Raw genomic sequence first — 14,275 nt, 5'->3', positions numbered from 1 at the left:
AACTACTAGGCAATCCTACATACACACCTAACCTATGGCAGATCCTACATACACAACCTAACATGAGGCTTATCACCTGCTCCATCCGAAATAAGTTAGGCGTATACTATGCCTAATTGAATATATTGGATAAGAATGCGCAAACATCAAGGAAGCTGTATATATATACTATATATATCTCCTTCGCGGCCCGCGACTCTGCCGCCCGCCTGCCGCGCGGGACGACGTGAGCGATCGCCGGGCCAGCTAACTTCCATTATTTCGTCGCTTTATCGATCGCGATGGAAATCCCAATGCGCGCACTGTTTCATTGACGGAGCGAGCGGCGGGTGGTATGATTGCCCATTTGATGGACGCGAGAACACGACCCGGCCGCGGCGATGATGTAGCCTAGATGGTGTAGCGCCACCGGAAACCAGTCGCGGCCGGGCACTCGCGCATGATATCTTTAGCAGCGCAGGTCGATATGCTGTATTACATTACCATAATTACGTTACAAATGAACACGACACAGCTCTACTCGATATGCTCCCGCTAATGTTCATTTTCGTGAGTGATTAACAATAGCGCAACGTGTGACTTTCTCCCATAATAAAGAAAACCTAGTCCCTAGAAGTACAGGGATGTAAGAAAGAGAGTGCGTATTCCTGACCGTACAGGGATGACACAAATGCGACGTATCCTGACAGTACGGAGATGAAGGAAGCAAGACCTAACCCTAAAAATGACAGGGCCGAAGAGAAGGGAGCCCTACTGAAAAAAAACTTTTTTATTTGAAAAAAAAAAGGCGCACCCTATCAAGAACAGGCGAATACAAGACGAGGATAACCACCTGAACAGTACTCGGAAGCGAAATATCAACACCTAAGCGGCAACCGCGTATTCAAGCGCCATAGATAATTACATATACGCCAGTAGAATTAATACAAATTAATAAAAATTAAATATAAACGGTGACTAAATTAATATACTGGTCCTGCACGACCGACGTGACTGACGAATAGACGCAAATGCACGCGATACCTGGTCAACAGCAAACGTGTGAGCGTGTGAACGTAGCGGCCAACGGCCGGGTTGTGTTAAGCGACGCCTCGCAACTCACTTTCATACTACATTACATTCCGCTAGGGCTGCAGCTGTATTTAATATATAATATATATAATATATATTATAGTATATATATACCAACATGTGTTTGTTGTGTGTGCATGTGCTGTGTGTGTGCGTGGTGTGCGTGGTTGGCGTGTGTGTGTGTGTGATTGGGTGTGTGTGTGTGATGTGTCATGTGTGTTTGTGTGTGTGTGTGTGATGGTGTTGTGTTGTTGTGTGTTGTGTGTGTGTGTTTGTGTGTGTGTGGTCGTGTGATGAAGTGTGTTGTGTATGTGTGTTGTGTGTGTGTGGAGTGTGTGTGTGTGTATGTTGTGTGTGTGTGTGTGTGTGTGTGTGTGTGTGTGTCGATGCTATGTGTGTGATGGTGATGTTGGTGTGTGTGTACGTGTTTTGTGTGATCGTGTGTGTGTGTGTGTGTGTCGTGTGTGTGTTGTGTAATGTGGTGTGTGGTGTCCGTGTTGTGTTGTGTGTGTGTGTCGTGTGTGTGTGTGTGATGTGTGGGTGTGTGTGTCGTGTTGTGTGTTGTGTGTGTGTGTGTGTGATTTGTGGGTGTGTGTGATGTGTGTGTGTGTGTGCATATTACATGGCCCGTCAGCCTTGAACATCTTTGTCAGTGTGTCACCTGTCAAGTCATTATGTTATTCAAGAAGTAATCAAAGAGTTGTAGGCAGAACACGGCTTTATATCCTTGTCTTGTCCCCTACGGCAATCTGTCAGTCTGCGGTGGCCTGATTACGGCCAAGCTAACAGAGGTTACAGCTTTACAGCTTAGCTACGGCCTGTCACTGTCAGATGTGTGACCGCTACGTCGCTTGGGGAGCGACAGCGCGATTGTAGTGTATATATATAATAGAGAGAAAGAGAGAGAAAGAGAGACATAGATAGATACATACATAGATAGTTATATATATCCTAGTTAGAAGATAATCAGGCGATCAGCCAGAGGGTTGATTAATACTACTCTCGGCCCGCGTCACATGCTGGACTAATGGCAACATATTCCCTTATATACTGCCTTATACTGCATGGCTTATACTAGCTTATCTCTCTCTCCCCCTCTATCTCTCTCCATCTCTCTCTCTCTTTCTCTCGCTCTCTCTCGCTCTCTCTCTCTCTCTTTCTTTCTCTCTCTCTCTCTCTTTCTCTCTCTCGTTCTTTCTCTCTCTTTCGCTCTCTTTTCTCTCTCCTTTCTCTGTATGTCTCTCTCCAGCTCTCTTTTCTCTCCGCGTGCGCGCGCTCTCTCTTCCGTTCTGCCTCTTTCTCTATGTCTCTTGTTCACTCTTCTTCACCCTTTTTTGGCGCCAACGTATTTTGTCAAGGAAAGATCATGCGAAAACGTAGATGATTCATTATTTCATTAGCGTGTGTTGTAATTGCTGTGTATCTTATTTAATTTACTTACTTTAAATTTTTAAAGTGATTAATTAAGTTTATAGTCAAATCGGATTAGGTGAAGTGATCAGTATATGCATGTTTACATCATAGCACTTTTTACATTTTGCAATGCATTCTGATAGAGCATTATCAGTATTTGCATATAGTTGTACAGCTTATTTAACATATTTGCATATTCAACACACATATATTAAATATCGTTCGTGCGTATCTATCACGTAGAATTGCGTAGAAAAAAATAAATATGCCGAGTATTTTGGGGGTCCGAAATCAATAAATGGGGGAATGCATAGACAAAGTTCGTTTTTTTATCTATATATGTATATATATATATATTATATATAATATATATATTAGATATTGTATATATATATTGCTCACAACACTAGTCGGTCGTAAACATGGGTAGCGCATGGGGGAAAGGCAGCTGGAGTTTGTCACGCGACGATCGACTGATGATCGGGTGATTCACGGTATATACTTATATTACCTTATATTACTAGTATAGTATACTTATAGCTGCTCGACTTTAGCCTTAACGAGTTAAAGGAAACGAAGGTCGGCTAACTTCATAGGCACACGTTAGTTAACGGTCAACACATCGTGGCTAACTTGACCTAAACCCTTCTCGTTTCGTAAGATGTCACAGGAGAGACAACCCATGCCAAACGAGAAGGGCGTTTGGGAATTACTGGCACTGGTTGCGCGTTACTTGCTCCGGGGCACGACGCATGCAGCGTTACCGATTGTCAAGCCGGCGGAAAACACTCTAGAAGTGTCGGTGTCGGTGGCGGTGGCGGCGTCAGCGGCGGCTAGGGGAAGCAAAGGGGCGGCGAATATCGAATTGTCTCAACTCAGACAGTATAAATTCATGCACAGACCTGTCGTCACGGCATTCTCTCTAGTTCTCGCCGTTCCTAATAATTTCTCTCGCCTTAACGATTTCGCTAAGCGACGTTCTCTATTGCTTGCGTGCGTGTTTGCGTGCGTTCGTCCATGCGTGTGTGTTATAGTGCGCGTACATACGTGTCTGCGTGCGTGCGTGCTTCCTTGCTGACGTGTTAGCGTGTTCGCGTGCATACGCGCGTGTTAGTGTGCGTCTATGCGTGCCTACGTGCGTGTTTGCGTATTGTTAGACGACGGATGTAGTGGCGTGTGTGCGAGCATGACTTCCTCTCTTACACTCAGCGTCACTTAACGCACGTATCAGTTTGTGTGTCTGCGGTTAACTTGCAAATGAGAAAGCCCGGCCGAAACACGCGCGGGACCGCCGCCAATATTAAAAATCACCTCAGACGCTGAAAAATCAGTCGGTAAAGGAAGACAACGGACCGTATAACGCGTGTTTTAAACGTCGGCTGCGGTATATATGCGCGGTAAGGACGACGAAGGCGTCGCTCTCGCCTTGGCGTGATTCGCGTGCTCGGTTTTTACTCGAACGCTCTGACTCGATCCTCTCTTCACGATGCGTCGCTGTTACTCTGTTTGCAGGACAAGTGGAGCGACGTTCCCGAGACGGCCGAGAGATTGTCGTCGCCACTGCGGCAATACGTACTGCAAGAGTTGGATCGCGACAGCAAAGGCGCTGGCGTCGGCAGCAGCTATCGCGTGCAGAAGCGATTCGGCTCCGTCTACCAGCGGCCCCAGAGGAATCGTTACAGCGTCAGATGCCTGCTCAACCCCATCACCTGCTTCGGGCGCAACCAATTTCGCTACTAGGTGACGCCAGCGTCGGCTATAGACTTAACTTGGAAGTGCGGTGTGGCTCCATCTCGCGGGTACGATCATAAGCCACCGGGGTTTTGCGCATGAATTGGTGGCACACCGTACAGGTCTTATACGCAATTACCACAGACGACGATTGCGACAATAGAGCGTTAAAGTTTTGGAAAAAAAATCGCCCTTACGGCTGGTAATATTGTTATCCTCGTTTTACGATAATAGCACTATAACGGTCGATATTTGTGATTAACATAATAATGTTGTCATATAGGATGCTCTAACCGTTCAAAGTAGAAGTGAAACCATCTGCTCTCAATACCTAATATATATTAGAAGTAAATAAAATTAGTGTAATTTGTTTTTATGATACGTTATCATGCCGCGCGCCACCAAGAATTTGTACCAATTTGGACGGACGTACGAGTAAAAATATACACACGGTAAAAAAAATATTCAACTATTATCATGGCTATATCATCTGCCTGTGCTAAATAAACAGATCACATAATCAGCAAATGCAACCGACGCAACTTCTTCGCTTCCTCGTCATATTAATGGGTGAATTCCACTCACTGTTGCTGATTCATCCTTCTCCAGTCACCCGTCGTCGCTCGTCGTGCACGAATATTCCACCGACGGAATACCTAGATAGGGCCTATATACCCGCTGTTGTCGCCGCCGTGTAACAACTCATGCGACCCCCTAATAGCCGCACAGACGCGCGCGAGCAGACAAAATGGAGGAGAATCGCCTGTGACCCAACGCTTACTCCACCTGGCTGCAAGATCATTTCCGTCCGCTCACACTACAACTATGGATATAGACACCTTGTATTGATGGACTATGGATTGGCTGGATGTAATGAGAGCGGGAATGATTCTGCAACCAGTGGTTTATTTTGCTAAATGATATAATTACCGGCAGACGCAAACGCAGCTGGAGAAATCTTGGTTATGAATTTCTAGGATTAACAAGCATGCGCGGTACATATCTGGCAGAGATCGTGTGTCCCCCCTATACCCCATCTAACTCAACGGTGTTCATGGCGAGTGAATGGTTTGTTACGCAATGGCGATATGGATAGACGCCGAGGTATTGCAGGCCGAAATATTGAACATATTTTTAAAACCTCCTGTCTGCTATTGATCAACATTTTATCACCCGTGGCGATGTTGCAGCTACTGCTCTGTCAGGGACACCTGATTCATGTAAAGCCGCGGCGTAAGCCGTAGATGTAAAGGTAAAATAACGCTGAAACGTTAATCGTTAGACGTGATATCGTAACTGTTTACGTGACAGCAGGTGTGAATTGTTTGTTTGTAATACTAAGAAGCAAATACTAGTTTATTGCACACACACACTGGTTTTGCCATTTGTTTCTTGGTTAACCCATTACATTAGCCGAACACATCATTATTGTCGTAAATGAATGCTTAAGCGTTAAAGGTGTATTTGTTTTGACAGTGCGTTTTGCGAGAGAGGAAGATTTAAAATATACGAATATTCGTGATTTTGAAGTTTTCTGTTCATCCCTCTAATACTTGAATCCTTATTGATATATGCATTACATGTTAAAATAAATGTAGAATCATGTATTTAAAAATTGATAATCGGTGAATTTGTGGTGATTTATGGCTGCTATAATCAATCTGATCACGAACGCAATTCTTTATTGTGTTATTCTCTCTTAATTTATTGGAAAATATATGAGATTTTTTGGGCACCTGTTCAAGTTCTGTTCTAGAAAGATTACTTGGCAATAGTTTTTATGTCACGCATTAATGTAGGCCGAATCACAAAAGCTTCGGATTATATTATCCTTACTCTATGATGTTACTTAAAAAGCTTGAATGCAGTCGGCGGGTTAATATATTTAATTCTGTTAACGAAAACGGTTTTGTTTTACTCTTATGGGCGATATAAAACAGTGTAAAAATGTCATTACGTTTCTAGAAGCGCGTTTTACATTCATTTTATTTGTTTGCACCAGCGGATTTTATTCACACTTATATTATCGCAATGCCTGCACTAAGTTTACTTAGAGGGTAGTGGTCATTTGTCCCGGAATCCACCGTGACTAGTTCTACCACTGAGGCACGCCGGAGTGTAAGGCTCATTAGATCACAATGGATGAACTTCAGATCAGACAGAACGCAAAGAAACTTCGAACGATTTCGGTCTAGGACCGTTGTCTACTAATTCCACACATAATACGACAGGCAAACCGACAATAGTTATATATACTATCCAGGCCGCGTAATCTTAGCCGAAGCTTGATACTATAAGTAACGAAACCACTACACTGTACATTTACATTTTATACATGGCGGCCTCGAATGAGAATGTATGATTTGCATATAGACGTGACAGCTCTGGTAGTCGGTAGTCTGCACGAGATACACACACACACACACACACGCACACACACACACACACACACACAGAATCGCACGCACGCACACATGCACACATACACACGCACACGCATATGCACACGCATACGCATACGCATACGCATACACATACACACACACACACACACACACACACACACACACACACACACACACACACACACACAAACAATCGCACCCAGCGAGGGCAAAACAAAACGAGAGAGGGGATTATAGCGTTTAGGCTCCTGTCTCGTACAAGTAAGATTAAATTAGTTGTTTAGTACTGGGTGGGTGGGGATGGTGGTGCGAGTCTCGCGGCATTAACCTTGTGACAAGGTTAATCCAGTGCGCCAGATCGCGTGTAACCAAACACCAAAACTCCTTATTGCCACACCACCCACCATGACAGCTGCGCCAGTGGTCACGGGATGAGGATGCAATCACATCATCTATATCGTCATCGTCATCGTCAACGTCGCCATCATCTGGCGAGTTGGATTAATTCTGCAAGTCAACGCCACATGCTGCGCTAGCTGCTATTGCCTCAGTGGGTTGATGGAGGGAGGCCATGTATTATGTAATCTCCCCAGTGGGTATTTTCGAGATCGTAGCTGGGTCGCACACTAATAACCTACTAACCAAACATGTCATAGAGTAGACTTTACTAGCAGGCGTGCGTGCGTTTTGCGTGCGTGCGTGCGTGATGGTTCCGAGACGAGCCAGACGCGTCTCTGATGGCGTGACTGTTGTTGCATTTTTCTTATTACATTAGATCGCGTTTGATTAGATCGCGTTACGTGTTAATCGAATACGGTATATGGTCCATAGAATTTGTGTCGGACTGCGTCGAAAACACGTTTATTACGCCTACGCTATTACCACGACACCTGTTAGACGTACCTACTAAAAGTGCGAATGACGTGCAGAAAAGCGTGAACAATAGACACACATTGACGTGAACATTAGATGCGGTCATCGCTAACAATTTCTCGTCATCCCGCTAGTTATACCTTTTACGCACGCACTTGCATGACATTCCGAGTGATCTGCTCTTGAAAATTCACATGTGTGCCGAGAGTTTAGTGCTGTTCTTGCTCAGATACACATTACAGCCAACGCCCAGGGGTCAGGCGTCGGTGACACTTCTCCGACATAGCTGTCTCTCAAATTCGTAAACCGGCCCGTTAAACACGTTTTACACACGCGGCGCTTCGCGAAGATTAAAACGCGGATATAAGACGGAGCGACGAGATTATATGTCACGTATAGCTGTCGACGTTGAGTATAGCTGATCTCACTACTAGCTGCTGCACGTAACTCCGCAACAGTGTCAACACACCGATACACGCATACACTCCGATACACGCACAGTCGTGACAGCAATATTGACAGCCACGAGGTACAGGCGCGCTCTCGCCGCCGGAAACACTCCATCGGTCCGATCTTTGCCGAACAGTCACGAAGGCGTTCCCACGTCATTTACGGGTGGCTAAGGATGCCTATGGCGCAACAGGATTCGTTCTGATACAGCAACGCCGGATCGCTTAAAAGCAACCGGTCGTTAGTGAGAGGAAGCTATACAAGTATCATGAATAGCATTTTTCGCGGACACGCTCTCCCACACGCTCCCACACGCTCTTTCACACACGCTTCATATGAATACTGGCGACAACACCAGCGATTCCCCGCGAATATCCTGATACGTGGCAATGCCTAAATGATGCAATGTAATAGCAAAGCAAGCGATGTAGGAACGCAGTGAGTGGAAGCCATTGTACGATATACAGAAGAAAGTCTATTCAACAAGCGGTATATGAAGCGGTGCCGTAAATCAAAACTACGCATTTACACAGAAAACTAACACGTCGTCCTGCTTTCGTCGCGGTTGTTCGGTTTTCGGCACTGTCGTCGTTAGCTACAATAATGTAAGCCTACAGAGCCAAGGTCTCTCTTATATACGTCAACATGTTCTGCTTGCATCTGTAACAAATACGACATACGCATATACGCTCTCCTATGACACTCCTACGACAAATATTGGCGAGTCAAGTTCGTTCCGCTTTACAGCTGAAATTCACTGCTTGCGTTCATAATAGCGCTCCTAAACTCCTATGATGCGCACAACGCATACAAACAATATTTGTCATAGGAAAAAGCTTCCTATGACAAATAGTGTCATAGGAGAGCGTATATGCGTATGTCGTATTTGTCATAGGAAGATTCTTCCTATGACAAATAGTGTCATAGGAGAGCGTATTATTATGCGTATGTCGTATTTGTCATAGATGCTAGCAGAACAGGCTGTATACGTCGTAGTTAACGGGTTTGTAATTTACAGCGGTATGCAACACGCGTATCACCTGTGTGACGAGTGACGCGATGAAGCGGTACGTGTAGGAGGGAGTGTGATGTCGGCGACAGTATGGGGAGCATAATATGGGGGTATGAGTACTTTGTTTGGGGGAGAAGTCAAGAGTCGGTGGGAGTATTTATTTGGCTGTACACAACTCTGTAGTATTCTGAGGTTTCTATTCTAAATCCTAAATAATATTATATATACCCTCTGGTGTAGCAACCCAGTTGGAGTTACATACGCCGATTTAGACATTGGCTGTTAAATTCACACAACAGCTAGGATGAACAGTGTTGAAATGCAGATCAACCGAGGCGTTAGCATTATTATTCGCGCAATCACAGAGAGTTTCTGTTGAGACCGTCAATAGATATGAACACCTATACGTGCGTGCATAATCTTACAAGATAGCGTATATTACTCAATGTAATCATTTTGATAGAGATAGCGATAGAGATAGAGATAGAGATAGAGATATAAATAGAGATAGAGAAAGAGAAAGATATAGGGAGTGAAAAAGAGACAGGGAGACTGAGATAGAGCGTGAAAGCGAATAATTAAGAGAGAGAGAGAGAGAGAGAGAGAGAGAGAGAGCGCCGCGCGCGCGAGAGAGTCTGTAATGTTAACGTGATGGTGTAAACCCAGAGTGCCAACATTATTCATCAGGATATCTATATTACAAGAAAGCTAGCGTAGGATAGACGACAGCAAAACCAACCCACGTATATAACAAAGCCACACCTACAAATGCAAGAGGGGAAAAATTGCCGTAATTTTATGGCCAGCAATAAGGCCCGAACAAGATACATTCTTGTGCAGCCGTTTGGAGCATTTACGTACGTTAATATACGAACTCCATTCAACGCGCATCGACGGTGTGAGGACGCAATCAGATATCGCAAGTCTTTTATAAATCTCGAGAGAATCACGCCGTGCCTACATTAACATAGACGTCGTTAGCGTTTTACATTGTGTCAATATTCTAAAAGAGGTATCAATAACACGTGCGCACTGGCTAGACTTAGTCTAACGTAGATATAATATATTGTGCGCGGTAGCCCAGCGCGACTGCCATGATAAACCTTTAATATACCACCTCATATAAGCGCATGATCGTTTCTTGCAGTCAACTGCACAGTGGGGGGGGGGGCGAAAGAACGTTACGATAAACAGTGAAACTAACATAACAAAACCTCAGTCACTGCATAGTCCTCTAACCGGTCAAGATAGTTAAATTTTTGCGCTATGAAGTTATGGATTACACATAATCGGCTAATCATAAAATCAAATACCAGGCCGACGGGCGTGGATGCAACGAATGCACATCGCGTTATAAAGCGAGAGCTTCGGCGGTAAATATACAGAGTATTATATATTTAAATATTATGTATAGGAATTCAATGCATTTCGGGGGTGGGTACGGGGGGGGTAGCCTATAGAGAAGCCAGGGTTGCTGTGGGCGACCGTGCTGCCGCGTTTTAGCGTATTTCCACAAACGGGACTTCGTTCGTCGCCGCGAGCAACCCCCGTCGAGTTCCCAATCAAGACCTAATAGCTCGAGATGGTTTTTTTGAACAAGATAATAACACGTTCGTTGATTCGACCTTCATTACGGCGAGTACTACCTGCCTACGCGTTGCAGTGGTGAAACGTACGACGGTGCATGATCGCCTCGGAGAGATCGGTCGTCGCAAATCAAGGTCTTCTGAAGGCAACCTAACAAGCGAAGAAGCCTTTTGAGCGACAGCCTGACTCACAGTCAGAATGAAAGATAATCGTGATGCGATCGTACAGCAGAGAAGTGAACAAAGACGCGCTGGGTTTTTTAGCATAGTCAACATAAATTATTATGCCTTTATAGCGGATTGACGATAGGTTTAACGTTGCGAAATCGAAGCGTTTGGCTGTTGTGCCGAAACAGAAATGTGAATTAATATGCATGAAGCACGACCTACATTCCGTATGGTCAGATATAGTCATATTTCATCACCGCCATGTGATTATGTCACGCTATAATCCCTGCGGACTACGAAACTATCCCCTGTTTTAGTAGACAAGTTTTAAACTAACATGAATTTTGAGAATTACTTTCGCTAGAAGTACTATACGCGGAACATGATAATAAAAGTATGCAGTATAGCAGCGGCCATAAAAACATTTACCCATGCTGCTCGGCCAGCGAATGGCAATATATTTACATACTGTCCCGTCTGTTAGTCGCTAAGATTGGCTTTTTAATGGGGCGATTTCAATGATAAGTACACTGCATCCATGGTAATATCACACGGATCTGCGTCCTAATTCTTCTCCCTTGATTACACTTGCTAACTATCTAATTAAATTTATTCGGTCGTTATTTTTTATAGATCGTGTTTGAGGTTTATTGATTAGAAGCTAGATCGCACGGGCTAGTTCGATCGCTATGAGCATCGCTACCGACACAGAATCACTCCCCGATGGAATATCAATCAATCATCAACCAAGTCGTACGGAATTGCCAGCACGATACCACAGACAGGTAAATGCGCGAGTAAATCTGCAATAATAGACAAAAACAAAAACAAACAAAATAGAAAAAAATAAACAACAATAAAAATTAATACACAAAAACAATAGAAAAAACCTTGTTAAAGTTACGAGACAGATCGTCGGGAGGTCACTGAGGTCGCTGTGTGTATATATATATATATATACGCTAGCTTCTTGCAGCGGCGGCCCGCGCCTGGATGTCAGGAGGCGGGCCGCCGTGTGTTTGTAATCGATTGATTCATTATCGATTTGATCAATTCACGTACGATGACAGTTTATCATTGATTCATCATCAATTTATTAACTTTCATTATTCACAATTCATTTTTAATTTATTAGATTTCTTTTTATTAACTTACGTACGACAACAGTTTATCCTTGCATGCTGACGTATGGTGTCGTGACACATATATACTTGACGTATAACGGAGCAGGGAGTCCGGTTCATTCGTACTGAGACGCTGAGAACAGGGCTTTCTATCATTCTGTAATGATCGTGCTACTATAGCTGACCGTCGTATTAAAGAATATTCACTACTGGTAAACTAAATTGACCGCGCTAAAACTCTACCTGTTAATTTCTTTTTTTCTTTTTATAACCGTGCAGCAGGTAATTTAACCCCAGTTAAAATGACTTTTTACCCAATCATAGCCCTTACACGTAGCCTAACCGCGGTGAAACTCTCTACGTCCGCTAACCTCAAGGTCGACAATAATTAGATTTACTGCGGCAACACGTTCATCAATATCAACCCTTATAACGAACGAGACGGTGTCTGGTTGACTACAATGATAGGTTTGGTTAATGCAACAATTGACACAAAGGCAGGTGGGAAATAACTTTTAATGTGTGAAACTCTGTGTGCGTCTATTACTAGTTAGTGCGTCAGTGAGTAGTTACTGTATAGCTGTTCTGTTAGAGCCGCTCGGCATGCGCATGCGCCAGACGGAGAATTCTCCTGCAATTGTTTTTGCGATTTTGCGTGCATGCGTATACGAACAGTCCTAATATGTAACTCGCACACACCCGGGGCAGAATATATTAGATGATTACGTGTGATTTAATAAACGGAAGCAGTCTGCAGTGCCACGAGCATTGCATGCGTCTGCATTCCACACACGCTTCAGTCGTACAGCAATTGTGCGGGCGTGCGTGAGCGCGTGTCTGTGCGTGCGTGTGTGCGTTTGTGTGCGTGACCGTGCGTCCTTGCGTGCGTGTGTGCGTCTATGTGCGTGTGCGTGCGTGCGTGCGCGTGCGCGTGCCGCCGTGTGCGTGCGTATGTGTGCGTGTGCGTGCGTGCGTGAGCGTGCGCCTGTGTGCGTGTGTGTGCGTGCGTGCGTCCGTGCGTGCGTGCGTGCGTGCGTGTGCGTGCGAACGTGCGTGCGTGCGTGCGTACGTGCGTGCGTGCGTGTGCGAGCGTGCGTGTGTGTGCGTGGGCAAGTGCATGTGTTTGTGTGTATCTGTGTCACCCGCTACCTATGCTCACGGGAAATGAAAGAGAACAACATACGTCACGGCGACGCGGAATCTATCAAAAGCACGTCGTCTCGTTAACACGTTACAACAGCGTATACGTACTATAGTCATTCATTAACACAGGAGGCGCTGCATGCGCAGGTGTCTTACTTTTCACGCGCGCTAACAACTACATATTTATGATGCGGTAATCGACGAATGCTTTCCTATCATAATCAATACGTCGGCTCGCTAAAATTGATGGCTCGCTTCGTATAATAACGCTCACTCGGCGTTCACGCGTTGATCGCTCCCATGCCATCATTGTTCTGTTGTCGCGCCGCTGCGATCTCACGGAAAGATCCGATATCTCGTGCGAACACTAATTAGTCGCCTAGCGACAGCTGCAACACCTTGCGGGAGATAATAGAAGTCGTCTCACTTGCTCTTCTTCCGCACGCACGTCGCTCATTTGCCAAACTGGTCACAAGGGGCTATGAAGTGGCAGCTGATCATGACCGAACCCTGCGCTTTGTTCCCTAAACGTAGAACAGTTCCCACGCACTCGCGCGTGCGTGTGTGTGCGTGCGTGTGTGTTTGTGCAAACGTATATATTGTATGTTCGTAGAACGTGTATAGCGTTGTTGTTTGTTGCGGAAGTGCATGCAACATCGTATTGCGGTTAATTTTGTACGTATAGGCATAGCCGGTTTGGAATATCCGAATCCCAGGATTCCATCTATGTGTTATTTCTTCAAGAGGGTAACATATAATAGAGTGTTACCTAAACGTCAGGACGACAGATGACAAACTAAACTAACTATGCGCAACAAGATGCGCACAGTTAGTGTATGATGCGTATCATAGTGTGTAGTGTATCGTAGTGTATGAACTGTATTAACCGTTGCAATAGTGTATAAGGGTTGTGCCTATTAAAATACGGTTAGGTTTCATATCGAAAAGTCGCGTGAATTTCCCCGAATGGCCCAACGTTACGAACCAACGGAATGCTCAGGATAGCTTACCGATATATTGTTTATTTGGTGAGATTAGGGTCCCTATATACAAAGAGTTGCGACATGACGAGTCGGAAAAAATCGGTCACGTGATCGCTGGACGCCATGGTGTTTCCAAATGGATCCACACCGCTGCCGCTCAAGTACAGCGCTTTATGGATACGCTGTACAATGGTCCGTAGTAATTAATTAAACTAATCGTGCTTCAATAAAATTCACAGAGATTATAGCTAAGACATGTGTCTATGTGTATCTAGATTTCAAGAAATGTTACTCAAACCGTTCGTGCCATATGATA

General features: G+C 44.7%; 1 protein-coding gene across 1 annotated transcript in view; it reads left to right on the top strand.

Annotated features, from left to right (window-relative positions):
* LOC106805854 overlaps positions 1-5,959 on the top strand; it is a 41,777-nt gene extending 35,818 nt beyond the window's left edge. The window contains exon 2 of the mRNA XM_014807626.1: positions 3,997-5,959. Within this exon, the coding sequence (XP_014663112.1) occupies positions 3,997-4,224 (228 nt within the window). The 3' untranslated portion in view covers positions 4,225-5,959. The remainder of the gene's footprint in view (positions 1-3,996) is intronic.
* The last annotated feature ends 8,316 nt before the right edge of the window (positions 5,960-14,275 follow it).

This window comes from Priapulus caudatus, unplaced genomic scaffold (genome assembly GCF_000485595.1).
Source record: "Priapulus caudatus unplaced genomic scaffold, Priapulus_caudatus-5.0.1 Scaffold130, whole genome shotgun sequence".
Taxonomy (NCBI): Eukaryota; Metazoa; Priapulida; class Priapulimorpha; order Priapulimorphida; family Priapulidae; genus Priapulus; species Priapulus caudatus.
This window is presented reverse-complemented; position numbering and strand designations above follow the sequence as displayed.